Here is a 20,515-nt window from a genome sequence, read left to right as displayed (position 1 = left end):
TTGTTGTTGTTGTTGTTGTTGTTGTTGTTGTTGTTGTTGTTGTTGTTGTTGTTACTGTTATTACTGTTATTACTGTTGTTGTTGTTGTTGTTGTTATTATTTTATTATTATTATTATTATTATTATTATTATTATTATTATTATTATTATTATTATTATTATTATTATTATTATTATTAAAAAGAGGATCATTATTAGTCCAATCGTTCGCCCCCCTTTTTTTCTCCCTTCCCTGTTTCGTTTTCCCACCTTTTATGGCCCCAGGAGGCCTTCAAAAAGTGTATTTCTTGCACTAACAAGATCCCTACAGTCAACCTTCGACTTACAAACTTAATCCGTTCTGGAAGGAAGTTTGTAAGCTGAAAAGTTCTTAAGTCAAGTCAGCATTTCCCATAGCAATGCATTGAAAACCAATTAATCGGTTCCGGCTGTTTTTGGTTCTTAGGTCGAGGGGCGGTTTGTAACTTGAATCATTAGTTCCCATAGGAACTAATGCAAAGCTGGTTAATCCGTTCCTACCACTAGGGGCAGAGGGAGGGAAGGAGGGAACAGACATCTTTTCAACAGAACACCTTGAAAAACACCTTTTCAGCCAAGACAAGCACCTTCTGGGAAAAACCAAGCACCTTTCAGACAACAGATCACCTTGAAAAGCACCTTTTTAATCAAGACAAGCCAATACAAGCACCTTTTGAGGGGAAAAGGGGCAGCAAAGAACACCTTTTAAAATCAAAAAATTGTAAAAAGCCAAAAAATAAAAATACAGTCCATACAGCACTGTACCAGGCAGTACCAGGCAGTCTGAAGACTGTCTCCAAATCCACTCTCAAAATGTTGGGAAGAGCGAGAAGGCAGACAGGCACCCTCTTCACTGGCCAACGGTTAACAAATTTCTTGCTTTCCCCACCTCCCGCGTGTTTTGTTTTGTTTTTTGGTTCATAACTCGAATCTAAGTTTGCAAGTCAAGTAAATATTTTTCTATCAGAGCGGTTTGTAAATCAAAATGTTTGTAACTAGGGCCGTTTGTCGAGGGTTGACTGTACTTCAGACAGCCACAAAGCTTGTTTATTTTGTCTTAGTGAAGCTCATCAGCCTTCCGGCTGCCCTCATTGTAAAAGTTTCACAAAACAAGCGATTAAATTGAGGCAACAAAGACTGCATGCCTTCCTTTGGGATCAATCTTTTCGTCCGCCAGTCAAAATGGACACTCCACAAACCCCTCAACTGCCAGCCACTTCTGCCTTGGCATCTCCGAGTCAATCTCCAAAATCTAAAGTCTCTAAATCCAAGTCCTCTGGTTCCACTACTCATTCTACACCTTCGTCTAAACCTAAGTCTAAACCAACTAGTACAAAGTCTAAGAAATCCAAAAAAAAATCTCTGCAAGAAACTCATCCTATGTTACACCAGTCTTCGGATCAACAACACACCACAGTTGATTTTGACACCGATATGGACGCTATCCCACCTGTATCAAAACACCCTCCTTCCCCACTGCTCACTGGATCACCATCCTAGGCGGATACCTCGGCTGAGGTATAGGTAGTGAAGTGTTCGGCTGAATCAAGCCCCAGATTGCTGGCTGGCTCTGGGTCAGTGTGTGGCTCTGGGTCTCCTTCCATCCTTGACCCAATTACAGTGAAGAAGAGTAAGGCCAAGACACACCATACTGGTCATTCCGATACTGTCATATATCAGTCTCCGTGACATTCAGGGCTGAAGGTTCGAAAACATCAGCCCAAGCATGTCAAGATTCTTGAGCCTCCTCCATTTTGTGGAGTACCGACCATGCCATACCACCATCACCATCAGTACTGGCATCATGGTATGGAACAGTATTACAACCCTTGGATGCACTATGGATATTGCTACCCTTCAGATTCATCCATGTCTTCTTCATCCCGGTACCAATCCGATACCAAATCATCAGACGAAGACAATTTTCCTACTCCAGTACCAGCGACCCGTACAGGACATTGTAAGAGACATGATAGCTCTGTGTCAGTGCTACCAGTACTGAAGAAGCAGAAGACCAGCAAGCATTCGGTACCAACCATGTCTAGAAATCGAACCACGTCTGTCCTGGTTTCTCCTAGGAACCGACCCACCACTTCTTCTCAGGACCGGTCTTATGCGGTACGCTGTCCCTCAGTACTGGGCATGGTACCAAACATCAAAAAAGACCATCAGGAAGTTCCATAGCGTTAATATCATTGAAAGATGACTGACTAGCTAAACGTCAAAGAGTTGAACACTCCCCTGACACTTCTGACACTTCCTGTTTACAGTCATCAGACTCTGACTCATCGAATTCTTCTTCCTTCCAGGAGTCCCCTCCTAACCTGGCAACTCTGGATTCAGCTATTGGTGACGCAAATCCTCCATCACCTGCTGAGGATTTTGCCTCATACTCTAACATGGTCCAGCGAATAGCAAAGGCACTGGACCTTGACATCCAACAACCCACACAATCAGAATTGGACAAGGTCTATCATGATATTGATGAAGATCAAACACCTCCACTGCGTATGGGTTTCATACCTTCATTACTGAAGCTGATAAAACAATTTGGGGCCAAAACCTCTTCAGTACTGCAAATTTCACGTAGAGTAGAGAATCTCTACAAAACTCATTGGACCGATATCGAGTTTCTCTCAAAACATCCACCACCAAACTCAGTTGTCATTGACGCCGTGCAATCGATCCACTGCCACTCCAAGTAATAAGGAAGGCAGAAAATTAGACATAATTGGACAAAGAATCTACTCTTTGGCTTCCTTCACCTTCTTAGCTGCAAATTACATGGCAGCTATGGGGGCTTATCACAAACATCTTTGTGATAAGCCTTCCATCCCTCCAGGCAGCCCCCACAGAGCTCAAACCGCAGGGCCTTTCCTTCCATTAGGAGGCCATGGCTCTTGCCCAGCAAAAAAGAATTACAGTGCGGCACATTACTGAGGCTGCTTCAAAACATCTAGTGCCAGCTATAGCTATGCGAAGGCACGCCTGGCTTTGGTCCGCCAATATATCGGAAGATTCCTAAATGATAATTGAAGCCTTACCTTTTGACAGTTCTGGCTTGTTTGATACCAAGACGGATGACATCCTTGAGAACCTGCAAAAGATGAGAAAGATGGCATGCTCTTACAATATCCAACCCTATTATAAACCCCGAAAATACTAGTGACAACGACAGTACCCTTTCCAGCAATACAAGCCATTTTCAGAGAAGCAAAGATACGTACCACAGCAGTCTTCCTTATATCAATCCAGACAACATAGACAGCGTCAGCGTCCCTGCCAATCCTACAGGCGACCTAAGAAGAAAAGCAAACAGAGTCTTTGACTTTCTGATTCCCTTGTCCTCCCACCTACCCACCACCCCTTTCACCCATTTTGCAGCCTTTTTCCCTACATGGACACATATAACTACAGATTCATGGGTGCTCTTCATCATCACAAATGGATACGCAATAGAATTCCTATCTATCCCACCTCCTCAAATCATTCTCACTTACTCCTCCACTGCTCTCAAATAAGAAATTCAAACTCTACTATCAAAATCATCCATATCACCCATCACTCCAGATCCGTCCGACCCCGGATTCTTCTCCAGGTACTTCCTAGTTCTGAAAAGAGACAATTCTCTACATCCCATTCTAGATCTTTGGGACCTCATCTATTTCATCGTTCAGTGCCATTTTTATATGGTGACTTTGGAACACATCCTTCCATTGCTGCAACATAGGGATTGGTTATCAGTCATCAACCTGACCAATGCATACTTCCACATCTCTATCAGATGCGACCACCGCAAAATTCTGTTCCTCTCTCAGATGGGCCACCTTCAAGTTCAACGCCTAACCATTTGGACTATCAACAGCACCAAGAGTATTCACAAAGTGCATGGCCCTGGTGGCAGCATATCTTCATACTCGCCAGATCTCAGTGTTCCCATATATAAACGATTAGCTATAGTGGCTCATTCCAAAGACCAAGCAATAAGAGACGTCAATATCACTCTGTTTCTGCTAAGAGATCTAGGCCTCAAGGTCAGCTTCAAGAATTCAGTGCTCACACCTTCGCAAAGGGTAGATTACATAGGCGCCGTGCTCAAATCTCGTCACACCAGAGCCTTCCTCTTTTGGGAGCATGCATTCAAAATACGGTCTCTTGTCGAGTGCTTTCATCCGCAGGCATATGTGACTGCTTATCAAGTGCAATGACTACTCGGACTCATGGCCACCACCACCTCGGTGATCCAGCATGTGAGGTTGAAGATGTGCTTGCTACAAGCATGGTACCTGTCTTTGTTCAATCCCCTTGTCAACGCACCCAACTTGTGCCTACAGGTTACTGACCAGCTTCAGTGGTGGATCATTCCTGCCAATTTATTCATGGGGTGCCCCTTTGCACCACTTTTGTTGATGACGTGGGTAACAACCAATGCCAGTCCTGTAGGTTGGGGTGCGCACTGTCGGGACCTTCAGGTGCATGCAACATGGTCACCAATAGAAAGGCTTCTCCACATCAAGAACCTGGAATTGTTGGCCATTTTGAAAGCATTCCATGCTTTCGTACCAGTCACTTCTGGCATGGTGGTCCAGGTTACCACGGATAATACTACTGCACTGTATTATGTCTACAAACAAGGGGGTATGTATTCTCCTCCCCATTACTCCTGGCTGTTCAGTTTTGGGATTGGTGCCTTGATCACCACATCTTTCCATCGGCTGTACACATTTCCACTCAGGACAATGCCTGGGCAGATTATCTGATCAAACAGACTTTCCAGATGCACGAGTGGTTTCTCGATCACGACGTGTTTCTCAGCATCTGCAGATGATGGGGTCAACCTGTGATAGACGCGTTCGCAACGGAGTCAAACAGGAAATGCTTCTGATACTTTTCAAGAGCAGGAATAGGCCGAAGACCATGGTATCCTGGAGTACGCACCTCATCTATCTCTTTCCTCCAATACCACTCATCTTACAAACCATTGTGAAAATGAAACAGGATAGCGCCAATGCGATCCTAATTGCCCTGTACTGGCCGAGGCAACCATGGTTCACAATGTTGACCACCAGGTCATTCCAATCAATGCAGCTACCGTGTCTCACTAACCTCCTCACTCAACATTGAGGGAGGATCTTCCATCCTGACCTTCAATCCTTACATCTGATGGCTTGGAGAATCTTACCTCAATAGACACTATATTCTCTCTCTTGTCTACTAATCATCTCTACACTTATAAATGGCTGGCTTTTCAAAAATTTGCGAAAGTGCATGATCTTCTGATGGCACCGACTACCCTGAGAGCTGCATTACTTTTTCTATCCTACCTGTTTGATCATCACCTGTCATTGTCCATGCTGAAGGTCTACTTGTCAGCAGTTGTGGCGCACCAACCCAAAGATTCTGAGGCTACTTTATTGTTTTGCACCCTACATTGAAAAGATTCCTCCGTGGGGTAGCCCACCTTAATCCTCCAAGACAGTCTCCTACACCTCGGTGGTCGCTGCATATGGTCCTAAGGCGTTTGTCTCTCCCATCATTTGAACCACTGGCTACTGCCACAGAGCACTTGTTGTCATTTAAAGTTCTGTTCCTGGTGGCAATCACCTCTGCCTGTAGGGCATCAGAGCTGGCAGCTCTCCGTGTTGATCCTCCCTTCCTACAATTCCACCCGGATAAGGTTACCCTATATGCAGACATCTCCTTCCTTCCTAAGATATCGACTGATTTTCATGTTTGGCAGCCAATCATTCTGCCCACCTTTTTACTAAGCCTTCCATTAGTATTGAGAGATCACTTCACCTTTTGGGTGTGCGACGTGCCCTAGCTTTCTATGTTAAAAGGACTGCTTCCTTTAGGAGGTCCAAGCGTTTGTTTGTCTCGCCTCATTCACCTCACAGAGGACAGCAGGTTTCTCCACAGACCATATCTAGATGGATCGTGCAGACTATTCGTCTTACCTACCAATTAGCTAAAAAGCCTCTTCCAGGCCCTGTCAAGGCGCATTCTACCAGATGGCTGGCAATGTCTACGGCCTTTCTCAGAGATGTTCCAGTCCAGGATATCTGTAGGGCTGCCACCTGGTCAACTCAATCTACCTTTGCATCCCATTATCGTTTGGACATGTGTGCCAAGGCGGGTGCATGTTTTGGACATGCGGTTCTCTCTTCAGCTTTGCCATGACGTCCCTCCACCTTTAAAGATAAACTTGTCAGCCACCCATTAGTGTGCATTCACAGAGACCATAAAGAAGAGAGGTTACTTACCTGTAACTCTGGTTCTTCCAGTGGTCATCTGTAAATTCACACTTCCCGCCCATCATCCCCTCTGTCTGTCATGTCTGTCTCTCTCTTGGAGCAGCAGCGTCATTGGGGAACTGAGGTAACTGCTAGGATCACATGGGTTGCGGGCGGGGGCGGTCCTAGCAAGTTTTCTGCTCCAGAATATTCTGAGGCCTCTGCGCATGCGCAGACTTAACCCATTAGTGTGAATTCACAGATGACCACTTGAAGAACCAGAGTTACAGGTAAGTAACCTCTCCTTATATTTATTTTTCCCTTGTTTATAACTGGGTTAAAGCATGGGATAGAACAAGGCAGAGTCTGATAATTAAAGCAAACAAGCAGTACATTTATTTAGAATTATAAAAAGTAAATATAACAAAATATGAGGCAAAATCCAGTTGCAGCTAGTTACATCACACAAGTCAGTGGCCTTTCATCACTAATTAAAAGTGATGTTGTTTATGCAGATGTTGATTTGACTATTTGTGATTGTATATTGTAATTCTGATTTAGAGTTTTATATAACTATTATGGGTTTTTTTAAGTGTCAGTGTTTTACTGTGTTGCAAACTGCCGAGAGTGGTCTTGCAGTCAGATGGGTGGTGTGGTATGATAGATAGATTAGATAGGTAGGTGGGTAGGTAGAAGCTTATGATCTCACCCAGCCCCAGTTATTTTTAGACATTAAAGATTCCCCCATTCAGAGGGCCCTAGAACATAAGGGATTCCCAGGGAAGCACAGTAATTAAATGTGCTCAGATTCTGCACAGGCACAACCAAATAGCTTGAAAAATGAAAAATCAGTTGGTCAGAGATGTACAAGTTAAATCTCAGGAAAAAAGTGCCTCTAAAGCACTTATTATCATTCTGGCTGTGATTAAGAGGAATTATAAAGTGCTTTTACTAATTTTAGTTTCACGTTTATTGATATTGTAAAAACTTTTAAAACTGTAGTAATCTGTGATAGTTTTAATATAAGCACCAGATCATTCCTATTAAGCATTTAAAACAACTCTGGTGTACTGTTGGAACACATATTTTGTTATGCAAAAATTTCAGTTAAACAATGGTCATACACTTTTGGTTTCTTTGAGTGTTCATCAAACTGCAGTTGAAGCTTGGTGTTCTGCACAATAACATACTTTTTTCTTGATCTCCATGTTCTTATTTGTCTGTACACAAGCTTTTAGAGACTAAGATGATTTCAGAAGCATCATCAATCTGCCAGCCTGACCATGTTGCCAGAATTATTGTTAAAGATGCCACTGTGAGTAAAACTTTCTATTAAAAGTCTTTCTTATTGGAAATTGAGCATGAATGGCTTACCAAACTAGTTAAATTATTATTAAATATATTACATGCATCCTTTTCTCGCTAAATACTAGAACTTACTTTTTTGTTTTACTAGAGAACCTTGCTTTGAATGTATACACTGGAATCAGTATGTGTGGTAACTTGTATCAGCAAAAACAGGCCCCTGCCTGCAACAACTGTAGAAATCTAGAACAGTGAACAGCACAGAACCAAGAGTTCTGGAATTAATTTCAGCTTTCAATTACTCGTATCGTACCCAAATTGTTTGCTAGCTTTTTATAGTGCTTTGGACATCATTTGTTCTAGCCCTTTGAAATGATTTTAATTATTTTTATTTACTATTCTTGTTTGCTTTTTCTTTCAGCTATAGTTCATTTTTATATACCATCTGCTTTTGTCAATGCATATTTCCCCATTAGTAAAAGACTGTATTAGTAAAGATAGAGGATAGTAACTTGTACAAATTAGCATGCTATGCCCACTTTTTAGCACATGGAGTGCATGATAAGCAGAAATGTAGAGGGCATGTTATAATCTAGAATACAGAAATGACAAACTTACTAAAAGATTTGGGAAATTGTGCATTTAGGAGTCAATCTTGGGCTGAAGAGAGTGAATAAATAAGAACATATGCAATTCTTTAGGGGCAAAAGAATGGATCGGGGGGAAAGGGCTTATTTATGTGTACAGCACATTTTATTTCAAATTAGTGTAAAAATAAAAATACCTCTGCTATCCATTAGGCTATTTTAAAAAAATCTTGCTTTTTTCCTAAGTGGAATGAATTTTTTTTTTAAAAAAAAAAATCAAACTATAAAATCAGATTAAGTTGCAATTCTTTCATCTATGGAGAGCATCCAAAGGATTATGATTTTTTTGCAGGCCCCCCACTCTCCAAAGTTTGGGGAGGAGGTCTGCTCTCAGATGGAGAGATGTGACTCTATAAACATGTTCCCGAGGCTGCAGAAGGACCTATAATTGCTACAGTACTCTCTGTGGGAGGTCACAAAGAAGAGGCATTCCATAGGGCCTGTGACTCTGACTTGGCCCCAGAACAGCTGTTGAAATTGTGGCAAGGGAAGAGAATAAGATTGTCAGGAACAATTTGCTAAAAGGGCATTTGAAAAGGACATTTCTCTACCTTGTTACTTTCCATTCCCTTCTCCAAAGGATTAAATACACACTGTAACTGAATGTAAAGGCGGTGGTGGTAGAAGTTGTTAAAACAGAAAAAAATCAAATAAAATATTTACTGGAATTAAAGAGGATTAACAACTTGTCTAAAAAGAGGGTAAGGGAGAACATATCCAATTTTCCTGAAGAAAGAAGGCAGTTCCTTATAGGTAACATTGCAATCCAGTAGTTTGGGAAGGTGACAAGAGGTTGACAAAGTAGCCAAAGATGATGAAAGCTGTTCCTAACTGTGTTGCTGGCTAAGAGTTTATAGAAAGTCCAGGATCATTCCTGAACTCCATATTGGATTATGCGTGAGCAAAGCTTATGGCTTTACAAAACAAACCCCAAAACAACAGGGTATACTATTTCTTTTTAACTTTACATGCTTAACCTGGGAACTCTCAGTGTTTCATTACATCCAAGGAGAAAATAGTTTAAATAGTTTTAAATATTTTAAACCATTTGAAGTACAGTGGTGGCTCGCTTAACGACGTTAATTTGTTCCAGCAAAATCTCTAGAGCGAAAACGTCGTAAAGCGAAATTAAAAAACCCATTGAAACACATTAAAACCCGGTTAATGCATTCCAATGGGCTAAAAACTCACTGTCCAGCAAAGATCCTCCATACGGCAGCCATTTTTGGTGCCTGTATAGCGAGGAATTCTTCCCTGAGCACAGCAGGGGAGCCATTTTGAGCACCCGGCAGCCATTTTGAAAACCTGACAATCAGCTGTTTTGATCATCGTAAGGCGAAGAATTGGTTCCCGAAGCAGGGAACCGATCTTTGCAAAGCGGAAAAAAAAACCATTTAGTCTATCGTTTTGCAATTGCGATCGCAAAAACATCGTTGTGAAGCGGATTCATCGTAATGCGGGGTAATAGTTAAGCAGGGCATGACTGTATTTTAATATCTTCTAGAATAATAGAACTGACTATATCGACTAAAATATTGGGTAAATGTACTTCAGCCATCTAAGATTGCTCAGCCTCTGTGCTTGCAGTGTTTTTGATAGATGTAGTGGCCTGCAGTGAAGTCTTACACTGCATCTTTTTGAAACTGATCCTGTTGATGGAATTATTTGGTAACCTACTTAAATTTTTTTCATTCCACCCAGCAAGGAAAATTCTCCAGTGCTATCGGTGTAGATGGTCACCTGTTGGCAATTCTGACCAGTGGAATGTCACCAGCCTTTTCTATTGCTGACGCCTTTGCAGGAGTAAGAAACAAAATCACACTTGACTACTTCACTGATCTGTTCTTCTTTTCTAGTGTTGAATATTCAGGCTTATTGGGTCTGTAAAATCCAAAAGTCTTTCTTTCTCAGTGGCTTGTAGTACAATAAGTGGCTATAGTAGAGTCATAATGACAGATTTCATTTATGGAGATTGACATATGCTGTATTTATTATTTATCAGTCTATTTCTGTTCCAGCTGCTTCCCATAAAGGGTCTCATGGTGGCTCAGAGTAATTAAAATACAAATAAAGCTAAAAGGAGCAATAATTATACAATTAAACGTGATTAAACGTAGGATAGTATTAAAATTGATGATACAAACACTAAAACAATCTTTAAGGACACACTTAAAAGTTTGTAACTGCTATCTTGGGGTGAGTTTACATTTGACACACAATGTAATTGCTAAAAGCCTGTTTAAAAAGAAACATCCTTACCTAATGACAGAAAGACAAGAGGGAGGCTGCCAGCCTGGTCTCCTGAGGGAAAGCACCCCACAGTGTGGAGGAGCCCCAAAAATGTGCTCTCTCACATTGCCTACAAACACAGCCATGAGGACAGTAAAACTTAGAGGAGCCCTCCCTCACCCCTGACCAGTAGCCAGTGAAACTGTAGTGGGAAGGTTATTATATGCTGCCTATAAGTATAGACTTCAAATCGCATGTAGTACTAGTTCCCCACTGGTAAGGCCTTATCTTGAGTACTGTGTCCAGTTCTGGGCACCACACTTCAGGAAGGATGCTGACAAACTGGAGCAAGTTCAGAGGAGGGTAAAAAGGATGATCGGGGGCTGGAAACCAAGCTCTATGAAGAAAGACTGCAATAACTGGCCATGTTTAGCCTAGCGAACAAAAGACTGAGGGAGAGATACAATCGCATTCTTCAGATAATTGAAAGATTTTCATACATAGGAGGGGCAGAATCTGTTCACGAACATCCCAGAGTGCAGGACATGTAACATTGGGTTCAAGTTACAAGAAGCCAGATTTCGGCTGAATATCAGGAAAAACTTCCTAATTATTAGAGTAGTATGGCAGTGGAACCAGTTACCTCAGGAGGTGGTGAGTTGCAACGCTGGAGGCATTCAAGAAAAAATTAGACAACCATCTGTCAGGTGTTGTTTGATTTGAATCCCTGTATTAAGCAAGGGATCAAAATCAATTGCCCTGTCCAGTTCCTAGTGTAGACCATCTATCATGCAACCAAAAGTGTTCATCCTATAACCAGACTTGAAACCAGGTTGAAAGGGATCCAAATACTGTAATCCATTTCATGCAAGAACCCTGAAACTGGGAAGTCACCACCTGCTCCAAAACTTTGTTCAAAAATGGCACGAGACTTGAAAATGTTATCAGTTAAAATATCAGCAATACCAACTGTTAACATTTAGCTTGAATTAAACATTCTCTTCCAACTGTATGAAATGTGGCAAAAGGGAAACTTTTATGTGGAAGGAGGATCTGTTACCAACTTTGGCCAGTGCTGCAACTACATATTTTCCTGCCCATTGGAATGTGTTTTGCAGTGAATTAAGCCAATGCTGATTAAATGGTCCTTTTTCATCAATATGTGAATAGGCTGCCTGCTGGCTCTTTGGGGCCAATCAAATCTCTAAAATTTCATAGGGAAGAAAATATTGTTATATAATTGCTAGCTAAAGTACATTGAATAAGACAACTTTCTCTCTCTCTCTTGCCTTTCAGATTATTTGCATGGGTCTTTTTCGCTTCATTGGCCTGTACTTTCTAACAAGTTTTAACAGCATAGTTCTCCGTTGCATGGTACAAAAAGAGAAATCTGGAAAAAAGGACTAAAGTGGAATGAGCCTGAATTCAATTATTTTATCAAGTTGGACATTTTGCTGCTAAATGGAACTGTACCTGTGGCCTATATGCCTCATTTAAATATATTATATATGGGGAAAGAGGTGCTGATCTTCGGTGGTGAAAGAAGGAAACAAATGAGCAACTCCAGAAAAAGAGCCTATGCAAAAGGGTCAATGAAGAAGACTGCAGTGTTTTTATTCTCTTCTGTGATTTGAAGTAATAAGCAGAGTGTTACCTTAGAAATTAGTTTGTTGGAAGAGCAGAACTTCAGAGAGTCCTATTTGCTGCTAATTCTGGACCAATACTAATGGTGGTTAAAAGTTTGATTTAGTGATGTAATTTAGGGGCTGGTTCAAACATGCATTCTGTGATGTAGTTCTCCTACACAACTGTGCTGCTCAGAACTAATACTGACAGCCCAGTCCATACATAAATCTGGCATTATTTTTCCTGTGAGGGATCTGAATCATGTGAACATGGCTCTGCAGTGTTGACAATGTGTGAGGTAGTTCTGAAGGTTGCAACAAATCTAGTTACAACCAAAAAACTAACCAGAAATGAAGTATTTTACCTCTGGAATAATACGTGAACTGGGCCAAAGTCTTGTTTTGTTTTGTTTTTGTGGTTGTATACTGGAGTGCAGTATGTGGCTTTGATTCTAGAATTCCCTTTAAACAACCCTCTCCTTGCAATATGATAGGGTTGCTTGCATGAGAGGACTGTATCAGGTTCGAAAATGAATATTTGAATTTGCCCGTACAATAGTTCCCTTGGAGACTAATGTTGATTTTTCTCTTACCAGGACTTCAGGATTTAGACAGACACAATATTTTAGCTAATCTTTCCTATTCCTAAAACACAGGAGTGCACAGAAAGCTTTACAAAGTCTTCCCTGTGTTGTATTAAGAACAATGTTAAATTTGAAAAATCAGTGACATTATTTTTCTGTATGATCCACATTTCTTCGGGTGGAGACAATGAAATATCCTTTTAATAGTTGTATATCTTCAGCAAAATGAATCCTTTGCTGTGATACTAGAAAATGTCCCCCCCCCCCGATTGACCAAGTACACCTTTATATTTGCAGATAAACCAATATGAATGAAATTGCTAGAATACTTGTTTTTTTTCTCTGTAAGTTGAGTTCATGTTTATGACTGCCAGTGGAGTTGAAAGACAGGAGGCTCTCTACCAAGCAGAAATGGAAGTAAGCAAATAAGGTGCTTCAAATAATTAAATATAACATAGGAAAGTGCTTACATTCCTCCTCTGGTGGTGCCAGACTGTTGATACTGTTCTGAAATTGTAACCCTAGCACGTCAGTCTTGTTACAACATAGAATTTGGGCTTACGAAAAGCGTCTCAGTAGCGTTAGGGAATTAAATGATTGTGAGTGGGCCGGTTCCCACTGGTTACAGATTTTATGGAATTTCAGTGTTCATCTGGTTGTTTACAAACAGTTATTGCTATCCATCATCATTATCCAAGTGCCTAACATGACTGTCTGGCAAGAGTCTCAACAAGCCAGCTTGTTAGGTGGAGGAAATGGTTTCTAAGAGTGACAGGCTCTCCGCTGCCAAAATGCAGTGGATTGAGAGAAAAAAGTTGGGAAGAGGGGATTCTTTGTGGAGCCAGATTTAGCCAGCTGTAGTTCAAATCTGGGACTAGTCTTCCAGATTGTAATCAGTTTCTAATTCCTGATGTTTAAGGTTTATTTTTTGCCTGTTGCACAGGAGTACAGGTGTTGCTTCTAAATGCTGGGCCTGGAAACGCGGACTCTAAACAGAAATAACTGAGTCATCTGGCATTGGGGTGTGTATGAGAAAACTAGTTAGAAGAAATATATAATAATGTAATGATGATCTTTGGTGAGGTTTATTGAAGTACCTTAACCTTGACCCTCTAAGTTTCTTTCCAATTCCAGTTAGCAGCTAGTTGAAAGTGGTTTGATACTCTCTGGCAGTGAAACATGACACCAGAAGAGGTTTCTGTTGCTTCTGTGTGTAATCTTTTTTTTTAAAGGAGAACTTGCTGTATTGAATCCCCACCATTAGAGTTGGTGCAGTAGTAGAAAATCTTTCAGGCTGCTTAACATTCCATTGAAACCTTGGATTCTAGGTATTTTAGATGCCAAATAACTGAACAGCTCAAGAAGAATAAATTATTGTGCATCTGTTTAAAGACATGTTTAACCCTCCTATTGAAATCATCAGGGCTTTGCTGTGTTCATCTGTGAATGGATTATGCCCTGTGTTTCTGTACAGTTGAATAGAATTGTCTTGTCATATTGCCAGCCTTTGCTTCTTTAATAAATGCTAAACGTTCTAATGCTCATATCCAGGCCAGATGGGTTTAATAATAACTGAAGAAAAGGAAGTAAATGGGTAATTAGCCTGCAATTGTATACTGTACTGTGAAAAAAGTTATGCACTTTTACTGTTAACATGAATATGGTTAAAACCCATAACTTGCTTCTGCTTGTTGCTTCACAAAGTGTTGTGCCAGAATTATAATTTGTAATATTTTGTAATTTCATTAAATAAATGAAATTTATGTTTTACTTTCACTGCATCTTTCTTCAAAACTGGCTCAAATGATTGTTCTCTGGTCATGCTGAGTAAATATATTTCTATTAGGACTTGTGATAATGTTTGTTTAATTTATATCTTGATTTTCTCTTTTGCAAGACCTAAGGTGGCTTACAATATAATGGCTACAACTCTCTTGCATAACTGCAAACCGCATAGCTTTTAGAAGCAAATTGCCCCAAGTTAAAAAATCACTGTAGATCAGTGGTCCCTAACCTTTTTTGTATCGCGGACTGGCTTAGTGTGCAGGCGGGGGGGCATGGGTCCGTGCAGACGGGGGGCATGTGTGGGTGGAGTGTGTGTGCGTGCATGTGGGGTGTCCGTGTGTGGGGGGCATGCAGGCGGGGGGGACGGGAGATCTCTCTCCTTGGCCCAATCCTGCCAAGGCCACGGCCCAGTACCAGGCCGCAGACCGGAGGTTGGGGACCCCTGTCAGGATTTGGCGACAGGAAAATATGCAGAGTTAATTGAAGACACTTACATGTTCTTCTTCTTTAGCAAGACAGGTGTATTTACAATATTTACAAGTATATACAGGCTGGCATCATTTCAGCATGGCAGGAAATCATTAAACAAACTGGCATAGAGGATAGCAGCAAGTGATAGAGAGAGAAGAGAAATCTATGAACACACTGTTCACTTATATACATATACAATGCTTCTTCAGTCCAATCAGAAGACACATTACATCATCTTCTGCACCTGAATGTCATCTCATCTTCAGACATTGCATCATCTCCTCAGCAGTCACAGTGACTCAGCATACACAAATCTGGTCGCAATGGCAGCTCATTAATAACACATTTATCCAGGTTCAGACCTATAAAAATTACAGTATCCTGACAACCCCTGCTGTAGATATTACTGGAAGACAGGAAGGTTGAAACTTCTTTTTTTCTTGCAAGCTCTAATACCAGGAGATGGCCTGTTAAATATAGGGAAGTGGCTACAAAGTAGGCTACCTAAATAGGCTGCAGCCTATGCAACGTAGGTGGCTTCTTGTGGGCTCTTACACTGTTCTCTGAGATCATGCAAAATGAGAAGTTAATTATGTAATCTTTATACTCTCCTTTTATAATAATCATGGGGAGCAGGATTTGATCCCTTCCTCTGCAGTTGAGTTGGGGGCCTAACCCTTTCTCTGTGCCTTTTTTCATGCTCAAAATGACACCATCTGAAGTTATGTGGCCCATGTAATTTCAGGAAAGTGGGCACAGTAATGGAGCAAGTGGGCACAGTAATGGAGCAAGTGACTACCATCTCAAGATCTCTCCCCTGCTTTAATGGGAAAGAAATGTGATGATACCATCTCTCCATGAAAGCACTGAACCTGCCAGCAACTACTAAATGTGTAATGGGGATGTCACGCATGATCTTCTATAGAGACACACCAAAGCACAAAGTTCATAAAGGAGTTGTAATTATACCTGAGTGGATGTATTTAGAAACCTGTTCATGACAGAAAGCCCTCACCAAGGTTCGCAGTTGTGAGGACCATGTCCAGCAAATCCTCTTAAAGATCCCCTTCAAATGAAAATTTATTGAGGAGATGTTGTGTGTGGGGGAGGGGAGAGCTTTGCATCTAGGTTTAGCTCCAGTACAGGAGTGCATTACCTGCATAAGGCCAATATTGCATTTTGTTGGTCTCCAGATCACTGGTATATTCAGTGATACATTAATCATTTTTGTGAGAATATGAGTATCACCACAACTGAAGCAAGAAACCCAGTTTTTTCAAAGAAGGATGTATATATCTTTCTTCATCGTGGCCTCTGTGAATGCACACAATATGTTGTATCCGGATGTTTCCTTTTTGCCCAAGGTTGTTTCCGAGTTTCACATCAATCAATCTCTTGTATTATCTACCCTGTTTCCAGATCCAAGTTATTCTTGTGTTTTTATGGACAGCACAAAGGCTCCCTGGCCTCCTCATTTACTCTTTCCAGATGGCTGATTTCAGCTATCTCCCTTGCCTATGAAATACAGGGTAAAGCTCTTCGTGAAGGCCTCAAGGCTCACTCTACCAGAGCTGTTGCAACTTATACAGCCCTGCTGCGCGGTGTCGATATACCAGACATCTGTAGAGCAGCCACCTGGTTCAACCTTTATAACACACTACAGGTTGGACCTCAGGGCCAAGAAAGAGACCACCTTTGGAAGAGCAGTGCTGACATCCATTCTACAGTGACGGCCCTCCTACCGGTAAGTGAGCTTGCTAGTCACCCTTTTTGTGTGCATTCACAGAGGCCACGATGAAGAAAGACGGATTACTTACCTGTAACCATGGTTCTTCAAGTGGACCTCTGTGAATTCAGACATCCCGCCCAGGCTCCCCACTGTCCGTCACTGACTAAGTATTACTCTAAACTCAGGCTATGGTGGCGGATAAATGGAACTGAGGGCTGAGTTGGGCGGAGCATGCGCTATAGGGGAAATCTTAAACTTTTTTACTTTTTCCAAAAGTTCTAGAAGATTCTGGGAGGACCAGCGCAGGCGCTGTTAACCCTGTTGTGTGAATTCACAGAGGTCCACTTGAAGAACCATGGGTACAGGTAAGTAACCTGTCTTTAAAGTCATTAATACAGTTATCATTTATAGTAAACTGATGCAGGATTTGTAGACACCTTGTGCCCAACATTATTACTAGTATGTCAAAAGATGACAGAGCAAATATTCATTGCAGATACATTTAAGCAACAGTATTTCTCACTTGTTGGAAAACGTGAGACTTTAGCTACTTCTAATGTTTTATATAGGAAAGCTATATGTTGGCATTGATGCAGATCTTGCTGAGTGAAATTCTTTTGGCTTTTGGACTAATTTTAGTGTGTCTACTTCTAAGTAGTTTGGGTGAAGTATACCTTAGGAGACTTGTGACTCTAGGAGATCCTAAACCCTCTACTTTGTCTGGGTGATCCTGTTTTGCTGCCTTGCCAGATGATGCAGGATTGCTACAGTTATAATTAGGAGGAATTATATGCAAGATGATGTATGGAGATGACTCAAGTTATTCTTTCCATTTATGAAAACTATGTTTATTCTGATTTTCAGACTCCTATTTAAGAAGACTGGCCCCCTTTTGTTCCATGACTGTTAAGTCCACTCAGGAACCTTTGGTGAAATATTGTTGGTGTAAAGCATCTGTAATTCAATCAACTAATCAATCTTTATTTGCAGTCTCCGACCCAATATGAAAAATATATGTAATATTTAAAATAGATGGAAGCAATTAAAACATTTCAAGACAGCTAAAACAGTATAAATTTATAAAATAGATTACCCATACATTTTTTTATGACGGGGTTAGGTAGAGATCAAGACTGTCTTTCGTATTCTTTGGGCAGAGAGAAGGAATCTGGCCACTGATTCGGTGGTTATTTTGTTTGTGTCACTTCATAAATATTTTGTATGCCAAATCAGAGTCCTACATGGGAAGACATTCATTATGAGTTTTATACGCTCATTTCTGTAAAAATTACACTCAAAAAGGACGTGCTTCAAAGTTTCAATTTCTCTATCCTTACAAGGGCACAATCTTTTTTCATAAGGGGTGCCAGAATATCGCCCATCTAAAATTGCGGATTGGAGACAGTTAAATCAGGTTCTTGATAAGACGTGCCTGTATTTTTGGGATAATCAGATTCTCCAAATACCTAGCACTTTGGGAGAAATTATAGTTTAGGCCAAGGTGCAAGATGCAGCATGTTTTATGAGCCTTTGGAATAGAATATTGAAAGTCAATGTCCCTAATCCGTTTTTCTAGGATAGAGTTGGCTGCCTTGGTTTCCTGGGCATAAAGAAAGTCCGTAGAGAGTCCTAATGCAGTTTGGCTGGAAAAGCTTTAAGCCATGAGCTATTATGGGCATCTTTCTGTATAAGGTTGAGATACCCCATGGAGGGCTCAGCATGTATTACCTTGTTCCAATATCTAAAAGCAAAGAGCTAAGAACCTATATTCTAGTGATGTTAGACCAGTCTCTAATCATAAGGCAGCTTCAGGGACACATCTTGGCATTCCCAAAATGGATCTTAGAAAAATTGAAAGAACATTCTCTATATTTGTGTGTGAAATCCTAGAATCCAAGTTGGTATACCATATAACAGTTGGGGCAGAATCTTGAGCTTAAAGACTTGGATAGCAGCTGGTATAAATTCCCCCCCACACACACACTTTAGCAAAGAAAAAATGCAAGATAGCTTTCTGCATGTTCTGGGCTGCTTGGATTATGGACCGTCTATGGACAGCCCTGGAAAGTTTATGGTGGAATATAATACCTAAATAGTTGTTCTGGGTTTTTCGGGCTCTTTGGCCGTGTTCTGAAGGTTGTTCTTCAGAAGATGCCGGCCACAGAGACAGGCGAAACGTCAGGAAGAACAACCTTCAGAACACGGCCAAAGAGCCCGAAAAACCCAGAACAACCATTAGATCCCAGCCGTGAAAGCCTTTGCGAAAATACTTAAATATTTTAGCTGTTTTACTTGCTCAATGCAAGAAACACTAATTGTCCAATCTCTTGGTGTTACGGACTGAGCAAAAACCATAATTTTGGTTTTAACAAAATTTATAACCAATTGGTTGTTCTTACAGTAGGTCATAAATGTACGGATCAGCCATTTAACGCCTATTTTTGACAGTGACAGAAGAACCGTGTCGGAAGTCTGTTCCAAGACACCACCCAAGCAGATCATTTAAATGCAGGTTAAATAATGTGGTGGTTATTATACAGCCCTGTCGAACCCCTTTATTAGCCTGAATACAGTAGGTTGTGTCAGGTTTCTTTCTGTACCACATCTAACACAAAGTGTGGTGCCCTGATAAAGGCACTTAATAAGATATAGGGGTCTCTTATCTATAGAGGATTTGTATAATTTTGACCATAGAATATCTCTTGGGACAGAATCAAAAGCTGATTTTAAGTCTATGAATGCAGTATAGAGCCCATTACCATGAGAGGACATATATTTCTCCACAAGATGGCTCAAAATCATACAGTGATCAATTGCTGATCTACCCTTTCTAAATCCTGCCTGTTCCTTCCCCAAGATATTTTCTTCCTCTATCCAAGTAAGTAGTCTTTGATTTAAATGATTGGAGCACAATTTATCCAACACAGAGTGTGGACTGATTGGTCTGTAGTTGATTGGGTCTCCTCTTTCTCCTTCCTTAAAGATAGGTATTATTATGGCTTTGGACCAAGCAATGGGAAATTTACCTGAGTTATTGATATGGGCAAACAGGTTTGCCAACAAAGGTGCCCACCAATCCATGTTAGCCTTTAGCATTTCAGGGAGAATGGCATCTGTCCCCGGGGGCCTTGCCTGATTTCATACTTCTAATCAGGGTTTTTGTTTCAGTCACTGTGACCGGCCTCTATGGAGGAGTGTCATTTAAATTTATGGTTGGAAAGAAATCTATTGAGTACTCTTTAATATCCCTGAATAGAGTAGAGAAGTGCCGTTCCCAGATGTCCGCTGAGATGTTACAACTGAGGTGGTTCGAGGATGAGTTCAAGGCATCAGTGACAAGAGCCCAGAAGAGTTTGGATTTTTTTTTTTAATTTAAAGTGCATTCTATTAATGCATTCCACCCCTTTTGAATTGCTTGTCTCTTTTTAAATGCTATTAATTGTTTATATTTCTTTTTTATATCATAATATTCTGCAGGTATTTAGGTTTTCCTTTCTATAGTTGTTATATACCTCTCTCAGTTGTTTTTTAACTACATAACATTCCCTGTCAAACCACTTGGGGCCGCTTATCTTTAATGAGGTTTGCGGAATCAGTTGTTTGGAGGTTAGGGCCGTATTCATCGCATTGATTAGGATTGAATAGTTATTTATGGCAGTGGTTTGTGGCTCCTATGATTGAATTTTTAGGGACTCCCCCTCAGCAGAGCCAAAGAGGCCTTCTAGCTTATTGTGGGTTTCCTCAGTCCATTGTATTCTCTTTTGTTTGAAGTTTAGAAATTTATCTTGAAGATGAAGTTTTGCACTCAAATGGGCAGACTGTGAAAGTACGAGGGTGGTATTAAGGGGCAGATGGTCACTATCCATCCTTAGGCCTACAGAAAATTCCA

General features: G+C 40.9%; 1 protein-coding gene across 2 annotated transcripts in view; it reads left to right on the top strand.

Annotated features, from left to right (window-relative positions):
• KDSR (3-ketodihydrosphingosine reductase) overlaps positions 1-14,411 on the top strand; it is a 39,915-nt gene extending 25,504 nt beyond the window's left edge. For both annotated transcript variants that reach the window (XM_020786666.3, XM_020786667.3), the window contains 3 exons: positions 7,483-7,566; positions 9,905-10,006; positions 11,729-14,411. In XM_020786666.3, the coding sequence (XP_020642325.3) occupies positions 7,483-7,566; positions 9,905-10,006; positions 11,729-11,839 (297 nt within the window). In that variant the 3' untranslated portion in view covers positions 11,840-14,411. The remainder of the gene's footprint in view (positions 1-7,482; positions 7,567-9,904; positions 10,007-11,728) is intronic.
• Positions 14,412-20,515: the final 6,104 nt, after the last annotated feature.

This window comes from Pogona vitticeps, chromosome 4 (assembly GCF_051106095.1).
Source record: "Pogona vitticeps strain Pit_001003342236 chromosome 4, PviZW2.1, whole genome shotgun sequence".
NCBI lineage: Eukaryota > Metazoa > Chordata > Lepidosauria > Squamata > Agamidae > Pogona > Pogona vitticeps.
Note: the sequence above shows the minus strand (reverse complement) of the source record. Positions and strands in the feature narration are given on the sequence as shown.